This window comes from Alligator mississippiensis, chromosome 1, assembly GCF_030867095.1.
Source record: "Alligator mississippiensis isolate rAllMis1 chromosome 1, rAllMis1, whole genome shotgun sequence".
In the NCBI taxonomy this organism is placed as follows: domain Eukaryota; kingdom Metazoa; phylum Chordata; order Crocodylia; family Alligatoridae; genus Alligator; species Alligator mississippiensis.
In genome coordinates, this window is record NC_081824.1 from 2343428 (window position 1) to 2357992 (window position 14565).

Sequence of the window (14565 nt, forward strand, 5' to 3'; positions counted from 1 at the left end):
CAGGCACATTGATCCCCTGGAAGCTCTCCATTTGACTCTGAAGTTCCCTCACTATGAGGATCACCTGGATAAGGAGGGTTTCAGCAGCACTGAGGGTCTTGGTGGCCTTGAGGAAGAGCTTGAAGACCACCAAGATCTGGGAGATGGTATCCAACTCGGCTCTCTTCAGGGGGCCGCTAATCCCAATCTCCCCAAGCAAGACCATCTCGTGGATGGCCTTTTGTTTCTCCACCAGCCTTTCGAGCATCAGGTCTGTGGAGTTTTACCGAGTCTCCACATCCTGCATGATTTTGTGCTGTGGGATGTCCAGCTCTTTTTGTTTATCTGACAGCATCTTGCCCCCGTTGATGCTCGGGTGGATATAGACCCCCACCTTTCTGCATTTTGAAAATAGCTGGTTGGTAGCGGCAGCAGCTTCACTGACAGCCCTGTCCCCCTCCAAGGCATCCCTGACAACAAGGCTCAACCTGTGTGCCACACAGCAGATGCCAAAAAAGTTGGTATCATGGGCCACCTTGACCATATTGGCCCCATTGTCGGTGACCATGAAGCTGTGGGTGAGCTCAGCCTGCCCAGTGAGCCACTCTGCACCAAGTGGTTCATAACCCCATGATGTCTGTTGCTGTGTGGGATGCATTCATCACCTCGGCTTAAAGGAGAACCCACTGATGGTCTGACTGGTCACACGAGTGCCCTCTGAGGGAGATGCAGGTGTGATCTCTTAGAGAGCAGGTTTAGATTGGACATTAGGAAGAACTTCTTCACAGTTCGAGTGGCCAAGGTCTGGAAAGGGCTCCCAAGGGAGGTGGTGCTCTCCCCTACCCTGGGGGTCTTCAAGAGGAGGTTAGATGAGTATCTAGCTGGGGTCATCTAGACCCAGCACTCTTTCCTGCCTGTGCAGGGGGTCGGACTCGATGATCTGTTGAGGTCCCTTCCAGCCCTAACACCTATGAATCTATGAATCTCCACCCTGGCTGCTCCAGATATCCAGGGTGAAGGGTAAGGACAGCTGCGGACCTGTCTTGCACAGCTCCTTCCTCAAGTACTCTGTACATGCTTCACAGAGGGATGGCACCACCTTCCTACTGAATGTTGTGACAGATGAAAACTGTCCCTGTGTAATAAAGGTGCTTGCTGAAGGCTCTATGAAGATTAGACTTTTTTTTATTTTTTTTGTATTTGTTTAGATATTAAGCTATATGTTGTTGCTAAAAGCCTAATTAAAGTCTAAAATGTAGTGAGGCCTTGTATAAAGTAAGGCCTAGTAAATTTAGCAAAGCCTTGAAGTAGTAAAGCCCTGTGTAGTTAAAATTATCTTATCAAAGGAATGCAAGCCTTGTACTGCTAATTGGTCAGTCTAAGGACAGTTGAAGTAAAAGGAATTTGAGTGGTTGTATGTTCTCAGAACCATTCAGAAGCTTTAAATTGCCTGAAATATCTGGAAACCATTCAGAAGGAAGATACAGCTCTGTGAAAAGGATTAGTTAGCTGTTGCCTGGATCAGCGGGCCTGCGGATCTCGAGGAGCCCAAGGACTGCATTCCAGGGTCCTTCCCGGTACCCTTCGGACAGCGCTGTTCGGGGATGCCTGACTTCACTAAACTTTGTAAAAAGAGAAGCTTGCTGTGTATCAGGCATCAGAGGGGACTGCCGATAAGTTGCCGACACAAATTGCTTTTGTCTGTCATTGTTTGTTTTGTTACTACGCGTAATTGTATTTTTGTTAAGTCAATAAACCTTTCTTACCTTTCAACCCCTGACCATACTCTCAATCCCGAACCCTCTGCAGGCAGCTGAAACATATGTGGGCACTTGGTATGATGGGACAGCAAGCTCCATGAGCTGCCTGCACCCTGGCTGATCAACTAGGGAGAAGGGTTGGTCATCGAAAGCAAACATCTTCCCAGTGCTCTGGGTGAGCTCGCTCACCTTTGGGATTTGCCTCCCTTTCTGTCCGCCTTTCCCCCACTGCTCCAGGGTGGCCTGCCTCTGCTTTGGGAGGACGGGGGCTTTGGAGTGAGAGGGGACTTCCCTCTGGGCAGGTTCCCGCTGGTTCCAGGCAGAGGAGGGGCAAGGTGTGGTGCCTGCAGAGATGCATCAGCATCCCCATGGTGCTCATGTATTTTGTTCCCTTGCCCCAGCTGGTTTTGGCTCAGCAGTTCAGGCATATAGCGTATGTGGGATCATCTGCCAGCTCAAAATGATCTCAGACCACACTACCTGCTCGCTTCTGGGGCGCGGGTGCATCTGTGGATGCTGCTGCACTATCTCCCTCCTAAGCAGGCAGAGGCACAGCAAGAGGAATGGACGCAGCTGAGCCACTTTACATCAGCCTCCTCTGAAGTGCCTTCTGGGAAAAGAGATGTGGCTCGAAGGGAAACTTGAGGGGTGTCGAGCACAAACTCAGCTAAATCCCACTCCTTCCCCAGAACATCCCTTGCTAGGGCACTGAGATCCAGATTCAGTGCCAGCTCTCCTTCTGGCATGGGAAGGCTCAGCATGGGAAGTGAAATAGGGGTGGAGTAGGCTGCTGTGCTGGTGCTACTCCTTGTTGTTGCTGTCATGGTGGTGGTTGGGGGGGTTATGTCTGGTGCACGTGGAGGGGATGCAGTCTCGGCACAGGCAGTGGCGCTGCTCCCCTCTCCTTGCTGCTTGTAGCAGCCTTGTCCCTTTTAGCCGGAGGGAAGAGGCTGCGTTTCAGTTTGTTGGAGGGGTAGGGGGAACTTACAGCTCTTCCTCTACCCCCTCTTCCACTCCTCCCTGCAGGCTGGCCAGTGTGGCCACCTGCCTTTCCACCACACTTCATGATGTGTTTCATGTCTTCCTTTTCAAGAAATATATAAATGTATTTGCATTCCTATATAAATTTAAAATTGTAGGTGTGGTGCAGACAAGAAATTTATGGAAGCAATAAAAATATATCTGTCTCCATACATAAACTAAAACGTGTAGGTGCGGTGCTGGCAAGAAATTTATGAAAGCGATAAATTTATCTATATATAAATTCAGAAATCTAGGCTTAGGTGTGGTGTAGGCAGGCAAGAAATTTATGGAAGTGATAGAAATATATAGTCTCCCTATATAAATTCAATAGTGCTGGTGTGGTGCAAAGAATGAACGTATAAAAACAAATATATATAGTAAATTCCTATGCAGAGTAAATTCTAGAGTAAACTTATCCAATATAAGTATAAAATTCAAAAGAATAAAATCAATGAATATAATAATAAAATAAAAGCACCCACAAGAAGAAGGTATTCTGAAATCCCTCGTGCTAGGGTAGCAAGCAGGGAATCCTTTAGAAAATCAGCGCTGCTAGCCGCAGCGGTGTGACGGTGAGGTGCTAGAGCAGACAGCTCACTAAGTGACCCCAGAGCAGAAAGCAGAGCAATTAAATAATGCTGCCTTTTATGCAGTTTTTTTGTTATGTACCTTTAGACGCGTATCAAAGGGCCAACAAGCCCATTGTTTTGCTCAACTTGGTTTCCTTTCAACATGTTGTTTTGCTTGTATTCCTTCCTCCCCCACTCCCTCTTTAAGCAACAAAGCTATCTGCCATAGCACACCGTGCTGTAACTGCTTATGTGGCTGAGACTTGCCTGTATAGCCCCTTTGCTCGGCTGGCTAAAGAGGGCATGGCTTTTTGACTTCCCTGCCTTGCAGGAGGCTACTAGTGAATGCTTCAGGCTAAAAGAAGCACCCCAAAATATCACAGTGTGCTAAGCACCTCTAAGGTCAACAGGATGTGTACCCCGGGTGGTACAGAGCCCTAACAAAGAGCAGGGCCTGGGTGGTGGCAGCGGTTACCCCAGGCTTGTGGACATGATCCAGGAAGGGCTTGGCCAGATGCAGGCTCCCCAGGGAGGCACCCCAAGCATGGTTTGGTCAGGAACAGGGGGGCGGGTGGCTCAATGTAGGAGCGCCCCCTACTGGCCAAGCACAGGTCTGCCCTCTTTGTGAGCACTGATGAGGCTTCTCCCCATATGGATAAGGTGGTGCCAGGCCAGGTTAGAGGACTGGGAGAAGCTTATCGCACTCCTCTCGGCATCAATACAGCTTCTCCTTTGTGTGGATGACCTAGTGCTGGACCAGGTGGGAAAACTGGGTAAAGCTCTTCCCACACTCTGAACATTGATGTGTCTTCTACCCTGTGTGGATGCGATGGTGTTTGGTCAGGGTGGAGGATAGGGTGAAGCTCTTCCCACACTCCAAGCACTGATGTGGCTTCTCTTGCACGGGAATAAGCTGGTGATGGGTCAGGCTGCTGAGCTGTCTGAAGCTCTTCCCACACTGAGCACTGATGTGGCTTTTCCCCTATGTGGATAAGTTGATGTTTGGTCAGGCTAGAGGATTGGGTGAAGCTTTTCCCACACTCCGAGCACCGATGTGGCTTCTCCCGTGTGTGGATGAGGCGGTGTTGGGTGAGGTTGGAGGATTGGGTAAAGCTCTTCCCACACTCTGAGCACTGATATGGCTTCTCCCCCGTGTGGATGCGCTGGTGTTTGGTCAGGTAGGAGGACAGGTAGAACCTCTTCCCACACTCCAAGCACTGATGTGGTTTCTCCCCTGTGTGGATAAGCTGGTGTTGAGTCAGGTGGGAGGATCGCGTGAAGCTTTTCCCACACTCCATGCACTTATGTGGCTTCTCCCCTGTGTGAATACGTTGGTGCTCGGTTAGGTTAGACAGCTGTCGGAAGCTCTTCCCACAGTCCGAGCACTGATGTGGCTTCTCCCCTGTGTGAATGAGGCGGTGTTTGGCCAGGTTGGAGGATTGGGTGAAGCTTTTCCCACACTCCAAACACTGGTGTAGCTTCTTTCTTGTATGGATGAGGTGGTGCCTGGTCAGGGTGGAGGATCGGGTGAAGCTCATCCCACACTCCAAGCACCGATGTGTCTTCTCCCGTGTGTGAATAAGTTGGTGCCGGGTTAGGTCAGACAGCTGTCGGAAGCTCTTCCCACACTCCAAGCACCGATGTGGCTTCTCCCCCGTGTGGATGAGGCGGTGTCGTGTCAGGTTGGAGGATCGGCTGAAGCTCTTCCCACAGTCCGAGCACCGATGTGGCTTCTCCCCTTTGTGGATGTGCTGGTGCTTGGTCAGGTAGGAGGACAGGTAAAACCGCTTCCCACACTCTAAGCACTGATGTGGCTTCTCCCCGGTGTGGATGAGTCGGTGTTCAGTCAGGTGGGAGGATCGGCTGAAGCTTTTCCCACACTCCAAGCACTGATGTGGCTTCTCTCGTGTATGGACGAGGCGGTGTTTGGTCAGGTAGGAGGACCGGTGGAACCTCTTCCCACACTGTGAGCACGAATGTGGCTTTGCCCTCATGTGGATGAACCGGTGCTGGGTCAGGTTGGAGGATCGGTTGAAGCTCTTCCCACACTTGGTGCATGTGTGGAGCTTCTTCCCAGTGTGCCTTATCTTTTGAAGAGCCAGGAGAGATGGGCGGTTAAGGGTTTTCCTGACTTCACGGAAGAGGTGGGTTCTGCCTCTTTGAATGGCAGCAAGCTCCTGCTTTCCTCTGAGACCCTCCCCACTGCCTTGGCTTGGATGCAGTGCCTCTTTCCAGTGGCTCTTTACATCTCTCAGCTCCACAAATTCTTCCCTGGACTCAGGGCTGTTTCTGGGGTCTCCACTCCCTCCTCCACTCTCACGCCCAGCTGGAGATGGTACCTGGTTCACTGCTACATTCTGCTTCTCCTTTTGGAGCCTCCCTGGACTCTTTAGCCATTGCTCTTTCTCGATTCTCAGGGAGCCCATCTCTCCCAAATGCCCTGGGGAAGTCCATGGTGGCTCCAGGTCTTCAGGCCCTTCCTCAGGAGTCTGCTCCCCGGCTCTGCTCAGCATCCAGGCACCTCCTGCACAGGGAAGAGAAACTCCAGGTTAGCCACTACCCTGCTAGCAAGGGGTAAACGCTGCTATTTCTTTTGCTAGGATGGGCCTCAGAGCAGGCCTGGACCTTGGCACTTGTGTTCCCTCAATAAATGAAGGTCTTCCTGCCAAAACCCCAAGTGCTGGGTGTGAAGGAGGGGCAGGTCCTTGTTCTGGGCTAATGGTCCCTACTTGGTGCAGTTCAGAGCCAGACTCTTAGAGTTTCTGGCCCATCTGTCACCTCCATCACCTCCAGCCCTGCTAGGAGAAGCACATGTGGGACACGTGTGTTAGGACAGTACCTGAATAGCTTCATGCTCTAATGGGCTGAGGAGGAGGGGAGGACTTAGAGCCATGGCTCTCTCTCCTAAAAGGAGCAGGGCTGTCACAGGAGTCTGCAATTGGTCTAAGGCCTTGGCATGAGCCTGAACCTGGACTCTGTGCTAGTTTCAGGCTTCATAGATTCATAAATTCATAGATGTAGGGTCAGGAGGGACCTAAGTAGGTCATCAAGTCTGACCCCCTGCCCTGGGCAGGAATGAATACTGGGCACATATAACCCCAGCTAGGTAATTATTCAGCCTCCTCTTAAAGACCCCCAAGGTAGGAGCCAGCACCACTTCCCCTGGAAGTTGGTTCCAGATCCTAGCCGTCCTGACTGTGAAGTAGTGCCTTCAGATGTCTAGTCTAAACCTACTCTCTAACAACTTATGGCTATTATTCCTCATTACTTCAGGAGGTGCTCGGGGCAACAGGGTCTCTCCCAGTCCCTGCTGGTAGCTCTTGGTGAGTGTATAGATGGCCACCAGGTTCCCCCTCAGCCTTCTCTTGTGGAGGCTGAACAGGTTCAGGTCCTGTAGCCTCTCCTTGTAGGGCCTGCCCTGCTGCCCCCGATCACGCGGGTGGCCTCCTCTGGACCCTCTCCGTGCCGGCCACATCCCTCCTGAAGTGCGGCGCCCAGACCTGGACGCAGTACTCCAACTGCGGCCTGACCAGTGTCGCGTAGAGGGGGAGGATCACCTCCTTGGCCCTACTTGAGATGCACCTGTGGATGCATGACAAGGTGCAGTTAGACTTCCTGACCTTGTGCTCACATTGGTGGCTCATGTTCATCTTGGAGTCAATAATGACTCCAAGATCCCTTTCTGTCACTGTGCTTATGAGAAGGGAAGGTGCATGTTCATGACACTCAGGGCCCCAGAGACAAACACAAAGGGGGCAAATCTGGTGCAAAACATGGGGGATTCAGTTCCCCTCACAACCTGAGAACTGCTGAATCCCACCCATGCCATGGAGCCATTTCATTCAGCCTGAGAGCAGGATGAAACACTTCCTGGGTTCCAGGTCAGCCTGATCAGGAGCAGCCAGGGACAGCATCAGCTTGTTTCTTGTCCAACACTGACGGCTACATAGAGCCTCAGCACACCATCCTGATGCCCATGGGGGACTACAAATCCCATCCTGCCCTGGAAGAAGGTGGTAGAGACGTATAGCTACCTTGGGCTGGGGAAGGAACTTATACATTGCTGAATCAAGATGGAAATTGAAGGTCACGGTATCCCAGGAAAACCAGATCTGGGCTGAAAAAAATCAAGACAGCAAACCTGATTGCCCCCTACATCTGGCATTAGAGGCAGAAGAAGGGAACAGCCACCTGTCTTCACATCGCTGAAATTCAGGGAGTGGGAACAACACTTCCCGGGCACATTATAGCATAACGTACTGTGTTTTGAGGTCAGCACAGGGCAGGTCTGCGGTTTCCAGGTCCCCCTGGCACTCTGGGTGTGGAGCATTTCTGAGAGCGGAGTAGGGTGAGGGGACAGACACAACTCACCCGGCAGCCGCTCCTCTGATCTGGAGATTTTCCCACGGCTCTCATCATCGCAGCCCCAGAGCTGCCCCTGGCCTTGCTGGATGCTGCAGATTAAGGCAGGTGTGGGACCTCGATATCCTGTTTGAGGCAGTGGGTAAAGAGGGTTAGTAACTAGGTACTGGATGCAGAATCACCAACCGGGATTTGGGGAACGGATCCATGATCTCTTGGCTGCTACTAGGGCCTTGGTGGACACGGGAGGATGGGCATTTAGACAGAGAAGGTGCTGCAGGGAGAAATGATGGTCCTTGTCACCCGAGTGGAGGAGGGATGGTCACAGAAAAGAAAGCACCAACCACTCCCTGGTTTAGGAAGAATATTAACCAGGGACAGGGATGGAGATGCAGTCATCCATGATGTACCAGGGTGGCAGAAAGATAAAGCTTTTACTGTTTTCAAGGTACCAAAAGGAAGAGATATTGCATACACTTCTGAATGGATAACATTCATCTTTTCTGGAATTCCACTGAAAAATGAGTGATAATGAACTTATTCACAGTGAAGGTTTAAAGCGAGCGCATTTGGCAGTGAGAACCATCCATAAGCAGTGGATGACAAAGAAACTTTTTTCTGGCAGACAGGGGAATTCAACATAACCAGGGTAAATGACAGGATGTTCCCTATCCAACGAGAGGATGCAATTCATATGCTACCCCTCCTACTCCTACCCCAGCCCCGAAACAGAGCTCCTCCTCGAGTGCAAGGAAGCCTAGGGCCTCCAACGGCACACTTACTTGCCTGTACACTAATGCCAGGAGCTTTGGGAATAAACAGGAGGAAATGGTCCTTCTGCTAAACAGAAATGACTATGATCTCATAGGGATAACGGAGACCTGGTGGGACTCCTCTTATGACTGGACCATGGGTATAGATGACTATACCGTGTACAGGAACGATCGTGCTGAAAAAAGGGGCGGGGGTGTAGCTCTCTATGGCAAGGAAAGCTACACTTCCCTACAAGCTGAGACTGGCATCCAAGGAGGACACTGGAGACCTCTGGGTTAGAATACGTGGGGAACGTGGGCAAGGGAATACAATGGTAGGAGGGAGTGCTGCATCCCTGGACGGGAGGGGAGTCGGGTGTCCAAGAGGAGTGGTCGTTCCTTAGGAAGACGATCCTCCAAGCCCAAAGGGATGTAATCCTAACAAGGATCAAAGGGGGCAAGAGGGCGCAAAAGCCCCCATGGCTCACCAAAAGCATCCGGGAACGTCTCCTAGCTAAGAGGGAGGCGTACACCCAATGGCAGGGAGGGGCATCACCAGGGAGGACTACACCTCGGTTGCTCGGCACTGCAGCAGGGCAGTCAGGAAGGCCAAGGCGGAGATGGGACTGGGACTAGCGACCCGGATCAAGGATAACAAGAAGTCCTTTTTTAAATACATAGGGGGCAAAAATAAGGCACCTGGTAATGTGGGGCCTCTGCAAGACACGCTAGGAAATCTGGTTGTTGCACCAGACGACAAGGGTAACCTATTGAATGATTTCTTTGCTTCCATTTTCCTGAGCAGGGACCAGATCAGCCCGTCCGCCAGGACCCCCCTTAGGCCCCGGGGGAGGCGCATCCAGGCCTAGGGTCAGTGAGGATCAAGTCAGGGAACTTCTGGAGGGACTGGATGTGTTCAAATCAGCTGGTCCTGACGACCTCCACCCCAGAGTGCTGAGGGAATTAGCAGAGGTCATTGCAGGACCCCTGGCATGGCTTTACAAGCACTCGTGGTGCTCTGGTGTGGTGCCAGAGGACTGGAAAAGGGCCAGTGTGGTTCTCATTTTCAAAAAAGGGAGGAAGGAGGACCCAGGAAATTCTAGGCCTGTTAGTGTTACCTCGATCCTGGGGAAGCTCTTTGAGAAAATTATCCGGGTGCACATCTGCAAGGAGCAAGCAAGGGAGTGTATGCTTAGGGGCAACCGACACGGGTTCATTCGAGGCAGGTCCTGTCAGACCAACCTGGTGGCCATCTACGACCAGGTCACAAAATCCTTGGACGCGGGTGTCGCAGTGGATGTAGTCTTTCTGGACTTCAGGAAGGCCTTCGACACTGTCTCCCTCTCCATCCTCATTAAAAAATTAGGAGACTATGGCGTCGACACCTAGTCAGTCAGATGGGTTGCTAACTGGCTGGAATGCTGCACCCAGAGAGTGGTGGTGGATGGGTCATTTTCGACCTGGAGGGCTGTGGGCAGTGGGGTCCCCCAGGGCTCGGTCCTCGGACCCGCGCTGTTCAACATCTTCATCAGCGACTTGGACGAGGGGGTAAAAAGCACCTTGTTCAAGTTTGCAGATGACACTAAGATGTGGGGGGAAGTGGGCACGCTAGAAGGGAGGAATAGGCTGCAATTGGACCTAAACAGGTTACAGGGGTGGGAGGATGAGAACAGGATGGGTTTCAACACTAACAAGTGTAAGGTGCTGCACCTAGGGAGGAAGAACCAGCAGCAGACCTACAGGCTGGGGAACTCCCTTCTTGTCAGTGCAGAGGCAGAAAAGGATCTTGGAGTCATTATTGATGCCCAAATGAACACGGGCCGACAGTGTGGGGACGCGGTCAGGAAGGCCAACCGCACCTTGTCATGCATCCACAGATGCATCTCAAGCAGGGCCAAGGAGGTGATCCTCCCCCTCTATGCGACACTGGTCAGGCTGCAGGTGGAGTACTGCATTCAGGTCTGGGCGCCGCACTTCCGGAGGGATGTGGACAGCATGGAGAGGGTCCAGAGGAGGCCACCCGCATGGTCAGGGGGCAGCAGGGCAGGCCCTATGAGGAGAGGCTACGGGACCTGAACCTGTTCAGCCTCCACAAGAGAAGGCTGAGGGGGATCTAGTGTCCATTTACAAACTAGTCAGGGGGGACCAGCAGGCACTGGGGGAGTCCCTGTTCCCCCAAGCACTACCAGGAGTGACTAGAAATAATGGTCACAAGCTGGCAGAGGGTAAATCCAGGCTAGACATCATTAGGTGCTACTTCACAGTCAGGGCGGCTAGGATCTGGAACCAACTTACAAGCAAAGTGGTGCTGGCTCCAACCCTGGGGATCTTTAAGGGGAGGTTAGATGAACATCTCGCTGGGGTTGTTTGACCCCAGTACTTTTTCCTGCCATGGCAGGGGTCGGACTTGATGATCTGCTGATCCCTTCCGACCCAACCAACTATGAAACTATGAAACAAGCCCTTGTATTAGAATCACAGAAATTTACAGTTGGAAGGGACACATCTAGTCCAACCCCCTGCTCCAAGCACGACCAGCCCCAACTACATCATCCCACCCAAGGCTTTGTCTAGCCGGGCTTTGAAAACTGTCAAGGATGGAGACTCTGCAACCTCTCTGGGGAGCCTGTTCCAGTATTTTACTGGCAATGCTCCTACCAAAGCAGCCCAGGATACCATTAGCCTTCTTGACACCATGGGCACACTGCTGACTCCTGTTCAGCTCATTGTTCACCGTCATCCCCAGGTCCTTTTCTGCACAGCTGCTACCCAGCCAGTCGCCCCCAACCTGTACTGGTGCATTTAAACCACCAGCCAAAAGTTCACGAGGATGAGACTATTGAAGCACAGGGAGATGACTACAAAACATCAGAGTCTGCACAGCTCCATGGAGAAGCAAGAACCAGAGCCTTACCCAGGGAAAGGAGGGCTTGGTAATTCTTCAGCATCTGCTCCTGGTAAAGCACCTTGTCTTCATCTTCCAGCAGCTCCCACTCCTCCCGCGTGAAATACACTGCCACGGCCTCAAACACCTCCTGGAGCTGCGGGCACAAGCGTTGCACCATCAGTGTCTCCTGGGCCAGCTGCTCCCGGCCCCACGGCCCTGTCTGCAATCACTCGGCACTACAGCTCATTGCAGGCTGAGCCAGGACAGGCAGGGCTGCAACATCCCGTTACTCAGCTGACACGCGAGGTGGACGCAGCTGTGGACATGGGAGCTCACATGTCGGCCTCAGCCCAGCTCATCACGGTCTGTCAGCTCGATCCTTTGAGGCAGCCGGGCCAGCACTTTTGGAGGCAGGGAGCCCCGTCTCCATGCACTCTCACTTGGGCTTCCCATGCCAGCGCCCCCGGTATCTGCACTTGGGAGGGAGCTCCTGCTAATGCCAGCTTGTGCTGCTTACAGCCTTTGGCACCACAGGCTTGATGCTCTTCAGGTCTCTCTGCTCCCCATAACTTTTACATCCCTCCCTGGCTCCTCCTGCACTCTGCCCCAGCTGTGCTCCCCACAACTGCACTCAGTGCCCTGCTCACCTCCAGGCTCTGCCCCTGCTTTGGAGGCCTGCCCTGCCCCTCCTGCACTGGGCCCGGCTCAGGTGTCAGAGAGCCCCTCTCCTCCAGTCCCCCTGGGCAAGTCCTCTGCAGATCCAGCTTCACAGGCTCTGCTCCAGGAGGTTTCTGCTCAGCGCTGCTCAGGGTCCCAGCACCTGCGGGTGGGGAAGAGCGCACAGGGCAGCGCTGGGGCTGCGGGCACGGGGAAAGCCCTGCTCATCTCCTACAGTGGCCTGGGACTAAGGCAGATGGAGGCTTTGATGTTTGGAAGATGGGGGAGAAGGAAGACTCCACGTCCCACAGCTCTTGCTAAGGGCATGAGGCTGAACAGGAGCCCCAGTAACTGTCCCAGTCCGGGGCGGTCATCACAACACCATGTCAGAGCCGGCAGGGACACGGCTCCCTGGGAACAACCTTGAGGGATGTTGGTGCTGTGTCACATCCACAGGCTAAGGGCAGGGGAGAGGAAATGCAAGGTCAGTCTTCTCCAGGGCAGGGAAATACTCTCAGGACCACTGGGAGAACAAGAGCTGCTGGCCTGCGGGAGCAGTGACTGGACCAACATGCTCTGGCAGAGATTTCTGCACGGAGGGACGGTGCCTCCTGCTTCTGGACAGGGTCGAGCCACCGCTCCGTACCTGCTCTTGGGGAAGGGCCTGGCCTGGGGCACCAGCTGGAGGAGCTTTTGTCTGCTGAGAGCTCCCAGGTCTCCTCGGTTTCGGGGGAACCTGCAGCAGGACAGAGCCCTGGCTTAGCTGGACCCAGACTAGCCGAGGCCATGGGGGAATCTCATTTCCCCGTCCCCTGCACCAGCCCTTTACTGGGCACAGAGGGCTCATGGGGACAAGAGAAATGGGCAGGGGCAACTGAACGGTGACTGTTGGACCATGAATAAGGTCATTGATCGGTAATATGGCAGCACGACAAGGCCCAAGACACAGCCTCTCTGTGCTGGGAGCTGCACACATGCAGAGAGACGGATGTCCAGTCCAGCCTGGGAGCTGCCCAGCCGCAGGGATCAGAGCTCGGTCCCAGCCCAGCCCCGGGGTTACCAACATTGCAGCCCTGTCCCGGCTGGGGCAGATGATGGAGCCTCTCCCCCTGCGCGCAGCACAGCCCCTCCGGCACCCGGACCCACACCTGGCCCTTACATCTGGTCCCTCACCTGAGTCCTGGGGGGGCAGGGGCTCCTCTCTGGGGACAGGAGGCGCTGCGGTTTCCCTCTCTCCTGACTCTGCCGCAGGCCTGTCCGCACGATGGGCTGTTGGTTCCTCCGGACAGCAATCGCCAGTGTCCTGCAGTGCCGCCGTGGATAGCATCTTGTGTGAGGACACCTCCTTGACCTGCACACTCACTGCGACCTGGGGACGAGATCGGTGTGTCACGGGGGAGCTGGGACGTGGGCGAGACGGGGCTGGGAGGGAACATGAACACCCCCAAGCACATGGCGACGGGACAGCAGCATCCACGTCAGGGGGAAACGCTCTCACTTGGGGCTTCTCGTCCTGCTCCTGCCCCGCCTGAAACCCCTCGGCCAGGGCACGGCCTCGGCGCAGGTGTGCACGCTCGCCCCCACGCCCAGCTCTGCGTCCCCGGGGCAGCACGGCCAGGAACGGCTCCAGCACCGCCAGCTCCAGCTCCTGCTCCTTGCTGTGGCAATGGCGCTCCAGCCTCCCGTGGGACCGCCGCAGCCCCTTGGCTGCCAGGGAGCAGGGCCCCGGGGCAGTGACGCCAGGTCTGTGGGGTGGGGGTCGTGCCCCGGTGCCAGCTGGGGGGTGCTGAGGGGATCTCGGCCTGAGGAGGGGCTGCACGGTCTGCATCACCTCCTGCCCCGCGGCTCCCCGCGCTCGACCCGCTCCTGCAGCTGCGGCTTTGCTGGCCTGGTGGGGACCGCCGCGGGGACGCCCCGCTCCCAGCTGGGACCGCACCGGGGACTCTTCCTGCCCCCGCAGCTCCTGCCTGGACCCCCCCCCGTCCTGCTCCTCCGGCTGCAGCGGGGCCGCCCCGGGACGCCGCCCCCCCCGGGCTCCAGCGCAGCCGCCGCGTCTCCCGGAGAGGCCTCCCCGCGGGGCCGGGGCTCTCGCCGCCCTGCCGACGGGACACCCGCCCCTGCCCCCCGGGTGTCTCCGCGCAGAGCCGCTCCTGCCCCTCGCAGGCTGGGGGCCCGGCTGCAGCCAGCCCCCCCTGCCCGCCACCCCGCCCCGACCTGCTCGTGCCCGAGACGAAGCCCCCCCCGGGCCGGGCAGGCGACACCCCGCCCGGCCAGCCCGGGAGGAGCCTGAGCGCTGCCCCCCTTCCCGTAATGCCTTGCGCACGCCCCCCCCCCGCCAGATGGAAAAAAAGCGGCGCCGGCTTTAAAAGAGGAGCGCAGCGCCCGGGGGGGGGGGGTGCGGGTGCGAGCCCCCCCCCGGCTGCTGCCCGCCCCGGGGCCCCGAGGCGCCGCCGGCCGGTTCCGTGTCGAAGCCGGAGTCCGGAGCGCACAGCCGCTCGTCGTCACCGCTCGGGAGAGGCTCAGCAGCTCGGCATGGGTCCTACCTCGCGTGGGAATGCATCAAGGGCAGAGCCCTG

General features: G+C 55.3%; 1 protein-coding gene across 1 annotated transcript; it reads right to left on the reverse strand.

The window, feature by feature from the left end:
- Nucleotides 1-4042: 4042 nt before the first annotated feature.
- Nucleotides 4043-14181, reverse strand: LOC132250703 (zinc finger protein 93-like). Its single transcript, XM_059727736.1, is given in 8 exon segments — nt 4043-4293; nt 4295-5855; nt 7703-7819; nt 11360-11486; nt 11980-12152; nt 12636-12725; nt 13163-13358; nt 13488-14181. Coding segments are annotated over 8 exon segments (2745 nt in total). The 5' UTR covers nt 13818-14181; the 3' UTR covers nt 4043-4142.
- Nucleotides 14182-14565: the final 384 nt, after the last annotated feature.